This window comes from Sinocyclocheilus grahami, unplaced genomic scaffold (assembly GCF_001515645.1).
Source record: "Sinocyclocheilus grahami isolate Dianchi unplaced genomic scaffold, SAMN03320097.WGS_v1.1 scaffold452.1, whole genome shotgun sequence".
NCBI classification, from domain to species: Eukaryota; Metazoa; Chordata; class Actinopteri; order Cypriniformes; family Cyprinidae; genus Sinocyclocheilus; species Sinocyclocheilus grahami.
Genome location: NW_015505631.1, coordinates 511,097 through 521,121, shown reverse-complemented (window position 1 = coordinate 521,121; position 10,025 = coordinate 511,097). Strand labels below are relative to the sequence as shown.

The window sequence follows — 10,025 nt, the reverse complement described above, 5'->3', positions numbered from 1 at the left end:
CTATCTATCTATCTATCTATCTATCTGTCTGTCTGTCTGTCTGTCTGTCTGTCTGTCTGTCTGCCTGCCTGCCTGCCTGCCTGCCTGCCTGCCTGCCTGCCTGCCTGCCTGCCTGCCTGCCTGTCTGTCTGTCTATCTATTTGTCTGTCTATCTATGTATCTATCTATTTGTCTGTCTGTCTATCTATCTGTCTAATTCTAATGGAAAAAGTCTAATTATAATGGAAAGCATTTACTGTATAGACAGTGGACAACCCAAGAGTTACAAATTCTAACAATGGTACTTTTCATTCTGATGGCACTGATATGTTCATTGACATAAATACTTACTGTTTGTAAGAATTGTTTTGAGAAATGCACATACATTTTTGCAAATATTAAGGATGATTCGAGAAATGCACCAAAGCGACTTAGAAAAACTGTAAGTTTTTAGTATGCCTAGTAAGAGCTTGATTAGCTGGTTCAGGTGTGTTTGATTGGGGTTGGAGCTAAACTCTTCAGGACACCGGCCCTCCAGGACCTGGTTTGGACACCCCTGCTCTAAACAATACGTCTTGCAGATGTAAATGCAGACGTCTCCGTGATGTACGTGTGCTATCAGTGTAGCCTGTAGTATGTAGTATGCAGGTATTCTAAACGAATGAATTGGGATTTTCAAGCGCACACTAGAGGGCGAGCACAAAACAGACCAGGAACACTCAAGAATCTCAGCAGAGGGAGGAGAAGAAAAAGAAGAAGAAACGGGCTCTCGGTCTGTGGGGGGTGACGGACGGGCTGAGCGTTTTTGTTCCGCTGGTGGCTCCTGCTTTAACGGTGAGCAGGAGGCACAACGATCCGACCCAGAGCAGCCCGACCCGGAAAGAGCCCGGAGGAGAGGGTCGTTACGGATCGGAACTAAGGCGCTTTTGTTTCTCTCTCAACTCCTGCGGGTTTGGGGGCTCCAGCGGCGGCCGCGGAGACGATCCCGCTCGCCCAGGGAAGGAGGCTGGAAGTCGGGGACGCTTCCAGCCTGCAGGGCCGGGCGCCGTGGCGATTGAACATCCGGAATTTGGTGAACCCTTTGGGGCTCAGTGGATGGGATGGAGCCGGGACCATCTGGCGCTGGTGGGTTCGGATCTTTCAAGTTGTTTCTAATCTTATGAAATGATGCAATGTTTCAACGTGATATTATTACTACACATTGTATCATTTCATAATGATACATTGTAGCATTCCGTCATGACACTTTGTGACATTCTCTAAGGATACATTGTAACATTCCGCAAATACACATTGTATCATAATTCCACAAGAAACATTGTAACAGTCCATTAGAATGTTCATTACTATGTAGGTGGTACCTGAAAGTTAGTGTAAAGGTTACAGTGTAGGATCGTTTATATGTGCTTTAGGGGAAATAATGCAGGGAATCCGGGAGATTGTCCCAAGTCAGGGGTCGTGGGAAGACGTGAGGTTGAAGCCCGCCTTCAGCAGATGCAGCAGGGGAAAGTGACCCCCAGGGGTCTTTATTGATCCTGCTAAAATGTGACTCAGTCCAACGTTACCAATTTCATTTCCATTAACATTATAAATGCAGGAGCCTGTGTGGCATATGACCAGATAAAGGATTTATATTAGGAGGGATAAAAGCTGCTGTGGGTTTTGGGAATATGATTTGATTTAATTTTACATAAACATTTAGTCGATAAATTATGAACTGTCTCAGCGAATCGATGCATTTTTGTAAGAAAAATATCCTTATTTAAAACAGTAATCTTTAGCTTCTGCTAACTTTCATATGCGCGTTCACGAGAGAGTGGCGTTCCAGCTCCGTCATCCGCTGGAACGCCACTCTCTCGTGAACGCGAGAACGACAGTTAGCGGAAGCTAGAGATAATGGTTTATAAAGTTTTAAATATGGATATTTAAATATGCTCATTTTATGATGGATGGACGCACTTTATTGGACGTCTTGTGGACTATTGAAAAATAACACGCCTCCTGTAGCGAATCGATGCATTTTTGTAAGAAAAATATCCTTATTTAAAACAGTAATCTTTAGCTTCTGCTAACTTTCATATGCGCGTTCACGAGAGAGTGGCGTTCCAGCTGATGAAGGACGTAGACGTAGCGAAAGCTCAGGTGAGAAGTGATGAACTTGGAGAGAGCAGAACAAAACACCGCTCACAAATTAGAAGTACAAAACGAGGATTTGTAAAGAAAAATGTCGGAGGATTTCGATACAAGCCAAGAGGAGACTGGTTTTCTTTTGCTGTAAACAAAACTTGGTTCTCGCGAGACTAGCATATTCTCACCGCAGCTACAGTTAGCGGAAGCTAGAGATAATGGTTTATAAAGTTTTAAATATGCTCATTTTATGATGGATGGACGCACTTTATTGGACGTCTTGTGGACTATTGAAAAATAACACCCATTCACTGCCATTCTAAAGCTTGGAAGAGCCAAGACATTTTTAAATAACTCCGATTGTATTCGTCTGAAAGAAGAAAGTAATTTACAACTAGGATGGCTTGAGGGTGAGCAAATCATGGGCTAATTTTCATTTTTGGGTGAACTATACCTTAAACTTTATTGTAAAGTGTTAAAATGCTGTGCAGAAACTTCCATGGAAATTGGACCATTGATGTAAAATAAGTGGTAAATCAGAGTTTTGAATTGATTCATTCAATTCACCGTTTGAACGGCTGCAAAGAAATGAATCAAGTTCTAACAATTTTAAATTGCATTAGAATGGTTGTGATATTCACGTTAATTTTATATCCCAATCAAAATAACTGTGACTATAGTAAATATTGAATATCACCAGTATTCAGCAGAAGAAGCAGTTACAGAGCTGGACTACAGTCTTTAGTAAATGTATTGGGCAGACACAAACAGCACAATGTTCACAATGATGCTTAGTTTTATATCAGCAGCAAATATTTTATGTACACATCTCTATATAGCTATATATATATGTATGTATCTATCGGCCAGCCCTAACAGAGAGCCGCCATTGTTTACTGGTTTCTCGAGATCTGGCGCCATTTCTAGCCATCTGCTGCTGCTTGCATTCTCTCTGGTGTAGGAACATAGAGTTTGCCATTGATCAAGACTTAGCAGAGTATATATCTTGCAGCAAAAAGCGTACGAGAGTTCTTAGAAGCGCCTCTTAAATCACAGGCGAGCTATAAAACGGGCCGTGTAGGATAAGATTGATGACCTTGTCTCGTGTAATGTTGAGGTGCTCGCTGACACTATACGATGAATAAGGCCAAGGTCCGGCTCTCCCAAAACCCCCACGTATCCCTGGTCTCCTGATCTCCATTACAATGTGTGTTGCTGTGCGGTTGCTATGGAGAGGCTGGGAATGTTTTGGGGCCCCTGTGTTTGTGTGTGCTGAGGTGGAGGCGAGGGGGGCTCCTCTACTCCGGCTCGCCCTGTTCGGGAGGGAGGGAGGGCAGCTGGGGTCTTTGTTGTGATGGAGGGAGTGTCTTTGTTGTGATGGAGGGAGTGTTCTTCATGGGCAGAGAGGTTAAAGGCGTCAACACTTCAGACTAGTGCTTCACAACTAGTTTTGGTTTTGGGATGCAGATTTTACTTTGGACAACAAAACTGGTTCAAAATGTTGCCGTATGTAATTTCTGTTCCACCAAAATTATTTCCAAATATTGCCATTGGTCGAATGTTGTTGTGTCAGGCTGGTTGATGATGTACTCAAACAAATCTATGGTTTGAAACTGTGTCAACCTAAGAGTGATTTACTTATAATTATCTAAATTAAATTTATTTTAACATTATTTTAAATTATTTAACAAAAAATGACCCATGTCAATTTTAAACACGTAAGTGTAAGTGTTAGCGTTACCATGATCTACACAGACCCAACCAGTGTTATTGTAAACTAAAGCTATTAAAAATGTTTTGTTTCTTGAAGTAAAGCTGAAAAAATATAAATATTAGATCAAAAACTTAAAGAAATGTGAAATATTTTTAAGTTGAAATACTAAAATGACTAAAACTGAAATAAATCTAAATAGAAATATATATGTATGTGTGTGTGTGTGTGTGTGTTTGTATACAATTTTATATAACAAATAACAATGAAATGTGCATGACAAAATTGCATAAAACCTAAAATAAATTAAAATGAAAACTGAAAATATAAAAATAAAAGCTATATAATTTTTGCACTTTGAATTTGGAATCAGAGGTAGAATGACATGAAAAATAATGTTTTGGGGTTTTTTTTGGTTCCACTTTATTGTCTGTCTCTCTACTTACCAAATTGGGATAAAATAAAGTATTTTAACATGAAAAACAAATGACCAACATCCATTAAAAAAATGTAAACAGCTGAAATTTTGAAGGTTAAACTTTCGTGATCTGATTCTGCACAGACCCATTGTGAACTAAAGTTCTTAAAAGCATTTTTGTATATTGAAATAAAGCTGAAATAAAATATAAATATTAAATGGAAAAACTTAAAAAGATGAAAATGAGAAATATTACCTTGGCAACTAACTGAAATGTAGTAATATATAAAATGGAATACTAAAATTACTAAAACTAAAACGGAAGGGTGTTGTATCATTAAGATATTATTACAGATTTTATTAAGATTTGTAATTATTTTCTTATTTGAATTAGTTGATGTTTTTTGTAATTTAGTTTGTTGTGCTTTTGTTATTAGTTTTTGTTTTTTAAATGTCTGTATTGTTTTTTTTAAATTCAGTTTACGTGTCATTTTAGTACATCAACCTGAGCTAAACGAAAATGAGAAAATTTGCCTTGGCTGCTAGATAAAATAAAATCAAATTAAGCTGTTTAAAATATATTATTTTAGTTTATTTTATTTTATTTCAAATTAACAAACATTTGTTGTGGTTTTAGTTTTAGTAATAACCTTAAAACTGAAATAAAAATATATTAGAAAAAAAGCTAAATAGAAATAATTAGAAAAACAACAACAAAAACGAATACAAATATACTAACATTTTAACTAAAAAGAAAACAGAATAAAAGCTTAAGCTACAAAATATTAATAAATAGTGTAATATAGTATGATTCATATACTAACACTGGACACAAGAATATGAAAAATGACTAAATTGATAGTTCGGCTTTTTAAACGTATCATTTCTTGCAGTTAGTGATTCACTGTTGTCTGAGCAAACCTCATCTCAAGTCTTCTGTGACTGTTTGTGTGTTTGTTTTGAGGGTGAGGGTCTGTCACACAGCCTCTAGCAATAATTGACTAGCAAAGTGACAAATACATTTCCGGGAAAACAAAGTAGAGTTTGATTGGACACATGACCTTTGACATCAACAACAACACATACGGAACAGATTTTCTCTTCCATTTTAAATGCTGATAAGTCTATTTATTTTGCTGTCCTAACTCTATATGGTTAGCTAGCTACATGTTTATTATTTACACTGAGCTTTGTTTATCACTCGGCATCACTGCAGGAGTCAACTACTGTACAGTGAAGAGAGTTTGTGTTGAGTTTTGCTGTTATCAAGCTTGAATAAACACAAAGCAACATGTGTTGTTGAGTTAGCTAAAATCTGATATTGCTGAGATCAGATCAGACTCTTCATATTAGTGGGTGACTGGTGTGTGTTCTCACCAAGGCTGCATTTATTTGATTAAAAACACAGCAAAAACAGTAATATTGTGAAATGTTATTACAATTTCAAATGAATCAATGTTAAACTGTAATTTATTTCTGTGATGCGCAGCTGTATTTTCAGCATCATTACTCCAGTCTTCAGTGTCACATGATCTTCAGAAATCAGTATAATATGCTGATTTGCTGCTCGAGAAACATTTCTGATTATGATCAATGTTGAAAACAGTCGTGCTGCTCTATTTTTGTGGAAACCATGATGCATCTTATTTTTCACAATTTTTGGTGAATAGAAAGTTCAGAAGAACAGCTTTTATTTCAAATAGAAATCATTTTGTTCTAACGTTATAAATGCCTTTACAGTCACTTTTCAACAATTTAATGCATCCTTACTGAATTGAAGTATTAATTTCTTTAAAAAGTCTCACTGACCCAAACATGTGAGAAATTAACTTAAATGATTTTAGCAAATGGCTGCAATATAACAAAGAGTGAAAAATTTAAGGGGGTCTGAATACTTTCCGTACCCACTGTATTTCTGTAAATCAGTGGTCGGACTAATTTATGTTTTTTTACTTGTGAGATTGACAGACACATGCAGTGATGGGAAAATACAGAGCAGGACGCGTCCCAAACAATGCAAGACGATGCAGAACTAACTTCAAACAGGAGTTTATGGTTGCCAAGCAGCATTGCAACTTACTACATTACTATAGTATTAATCTGAAGTTCATTAATGTCATCCAGTCAGAATTTAGAGTCTGTTTTAAAATATGAGTTTTGAGGTTTCACACTGATGTCATCATGTGTTTGTTTTAAAGGGGTGGTTCACTGGTTTTTTCCTAGGCTTGATTGTGTTTATGGGGTGCAGTCTAACATGTGTTAATGCTTCGTTTGTTAAAAAACACAGTTTTTCACATAATTTACCTTTATTCCACACTGCTCTGTCTCTTCTCTGAGAAACGCGCTGATCATTTCCTTCTTGTATGAAGCCCCACCCTCAGAAATAGGCGATGGACTCTGATTGGTTAGCTAGCCCAGTGTGTTGTGATTGGCTAAACCGCCTCTAGTGCGCGTCTAAGCGTCCCGCCCCTCACCTCGGCGGCATGTGCTCCGGTTGAATTGTAAACAAGGTGTCGTTAATATCGCTTATCAGTTTGAGCCCGGTTGAGAAGCAGAGGATATTACTGAAGAGGATCGTGCAGAACCTGTGCAAGCACGGCTTTTAATGGTAGGCCTATGTTTTTTGTTTGTTATTGTCTTATATTTTTAGATATGCTGTTATGTGGAAATGCTACTGCTTATGTTAGCTTTTAATATACAGTTTTATCCTGATTAAAGCTTTAATACAGTACGGCAACTGCAAGTTTAACGCTTCTCATAGCTATGTGAAAATAAGTGTATAATTGGAACATTGTTGGAGCTGAGCTGAATGAGAGATAGAGAGAGAGAGATGCAGAGCGTGTGCAGAGCAGGGGGACGCAAGGAACAGTATTAAGAACCGCTGCTTTAGAGCAGTGTTTCCCAACCGGGGTGCCGCATGCGAATCGGAACAGAAGTCCACTCAAAAAAAACGAGCCGACAGGAAGCATGGATGTAGTACAGTATTGTTTGTGTCTGCAATAGCCCTACTGTGTTGTAATATGGTGTGGTATATGGGCTACTCTGGTATCGCTGACCTCTCATTCATTGATCTGCTAACCGCTATGTTATGCTCACGTGTTCTGATAATAATAGCTTTCTAGGACTAAACATTATTTGGATAATTGGTAAAAAAAATAAAATAAAAATAGCCCTACTGTTAGACCTGAAAAACTAAAAAGTTTATAATTTAATTCGAAGGCCTGTCGTTATTTTTTATTTGTGCTATCATTATTAATTTCTTTATTTGTTCTTATTTTATTACTGACTGCTTACTTGTCATTTTTTTATTCAATTCAAAGTTTGAAATCAAGCTATTGCTACTGCACCAAAATTACCCCACTGTAAAATCAAAAATACACAGAGTGAGCAAAAATTTGTGAGATAGTTTAAGTTATAATGGTAATTAAACAATGTTTACATATGAATAAAAGCCTACGTTAAAATCTGTCATATAAATTGGTCTCCTTATTAGAAATTAGCCTACTGATTGCCTCCATGGACAAAACATTTTATAATATTAAAAATATCTGCCACACACACATATATATATATATATGTGTGACACATTCTGCAGTTCTTCCCTGTTGTACCGAATATCGACACTTTTCAAAGTATCATATCGAAGTTAGAAATTCAAATATTGTGACAAAATAAATTTTGTAGGGTGCCACAAATTTGTTAAAATTTCCAAAGGGTACCGCGACTAAAAAAAGGTTGGGAAACACTGCTTTAGAACATTGATTTTGAAACCTGTGAATCCATTAGAATCCTTAAAAGACAGAATCACGATTCATATATGAATAGATTTTACGTGCACCTACACGTGCAGTGTGTGGGTGTATATATATATATATATAATATAAATACATATAAATAAAATATACTAAATATACACTGTTATTTACTAAATATATAACAATAAATATTACACTACTATATTAAAACATATTAAAGTATTATATAACTTATATAAATATATAATATAGGCTAATTTACCAAATTATTTGTTTATTGCTTTTTAAAAATATATTGTTTATAAAAATATATTAAAAATATAAGCTTTTTTAAAAATATATTTCTTAATTTAGGAAATAAGCACATACACTTTTGTCTTGATACATTAAAAATAAAAGCTTTCTGTGGATTGGGCAGGGAAAATATGTTTTTTATTCAATTCAAAGTTTGAAATCTCATGCTACTGCAACAAAATTACCCCACTGTAAAATAAAAAAAAACACTGAGTGAGCAAAAATTTGTGAGATAGTTTAAGTTATAATGGTAATTAAACAATGTTTACATATGAATAAAAGCCTACGTTAAAATCTGTCATATAAATTGGTCTCCTTATTAGAAATTAGCCTACTGATTGCCTCCATGGACAAAACATTTTATAATATTAAAAATATCTGCCACACACACACATATATATATATGTGTGACACATTCTGCAGTTCTTCCCTGTTGTACCGAATATCGACACTTTTCAAAGTATCATATCGAAGTTAGAAATTCAAATATTGTGACAAAATAAATTTTGTAGGGTGCCACAAATTTGTTAAAATTTCCAAAGGGTACCGCGACTAAAAAAAGGTTGGGAAACACTGCTTTAGAACATTGATTTTGAAACCTGTGAATCCATTAGAATCCTTAAAAGACAGAATCACGATTCATATATGAATAGATTTTACGTGCACCTACACGTGCAGTGTGTGGGTGTATATATATATATATATATAATATAAATACTATACATGATTTTAGCGTTAATCTGTGGATGGATCGATGTCATACAGTCAGAATTCAGTTTGTTGTAAAATAATAGATTGACATAATGAGAAAAAAACAGTGGACAAAATATAAATGCTGCCTTTTACAGTCATTTTTATGAAAATAAACTGCATTTAAATAAATCCTAAAAAAAAAAAATGTGTATGAAGAGTTCAGATGCAAAAGCCTCTAAGTGCCATCTGAATTTTTCTTCTAAAATGAACATTTTTATCAGGCTCCTATGTGCAGGTTCAGTAATTTAATAGCAATGTACAGGTCCTTTTCTATGCCATAAAAGTTAAATAACTGAACATAAATATAGAATCCTGATAAAAATTTTAGAAGAAAATTTCAGATGGCACTTAGAGGCTTTTGCTTCTGAACTCTTCATATGTACACACACACACACACACACACACACACATATATATATATATATATACAGTATATATATCATGATAGTATAGTATTAATCTAATGTGCACTGTTGTCATACCATCAGAATTTGGAGTCTGTTTGGAGTCTCAGAGTATGAAAAGTGTTGAAAATAAACTGTGCTGCTTGCTCTGATATTGAATGAATCATGATTGTCCGAATGGCTGTCGATTCCATGCAGCACTACTTGTGAGTCCACTCTTAAGTATACTTTTAACCCCATCCTCCCTACTTTCTTTTTTCAGTTTTTTGCCTTCCCACCCCCTTCCCATTTTAGTCACCATCCGCTTTGTTCCTTTCCCCTGCTTTTGTGCCGTTTCCATACACACTCCTGTCACCATTTCTCTAGTCCCATAATCCCCCAAACTCCCCCTGAACTCCTCCTTTCAGCGTGTCTCGCTCTTATAACCTCCTATCAGCTTAATGACCCCCCCCCCCCCCCCCTCCCCCCCCCGCACCCCCCCACCCCCCCCCCCCGCCCCCCCCCCTAACCCTAACCCTAACCCTAACCCTAACCCTAACCCTAACCCTAACCCTAACCCTAACCCTAACCCTAACCTAACCCTA

General features: G+C 36.3%; 1 protein-coding gene across 1 annotated transcript in view; it reads left to right on the top strand.

Moving 5' to 3' along the window:
- The first annotated feature begins 536 nt into the window (after nucleotides 1–536).
- Nucleotides 537–10,025, top strand: part of LOC107552510 (protein argonaute-1-like) — a 42,729-nt gene continuing 33,240 nt past the window's right edge. Inside the window, exon 1 of the mRNA XM_016234405.1 lies at nucleotides 537–1,104. Coding sequence (XP_016089891.1) covers nucleotides 1,080–1,104 — 25 coding nt within the window. The 5' untranslated portion in view covers nucleotides 537–1,079. The remainder of the gene's footprint in view (nucleotides 1,105–10,025) is intronic.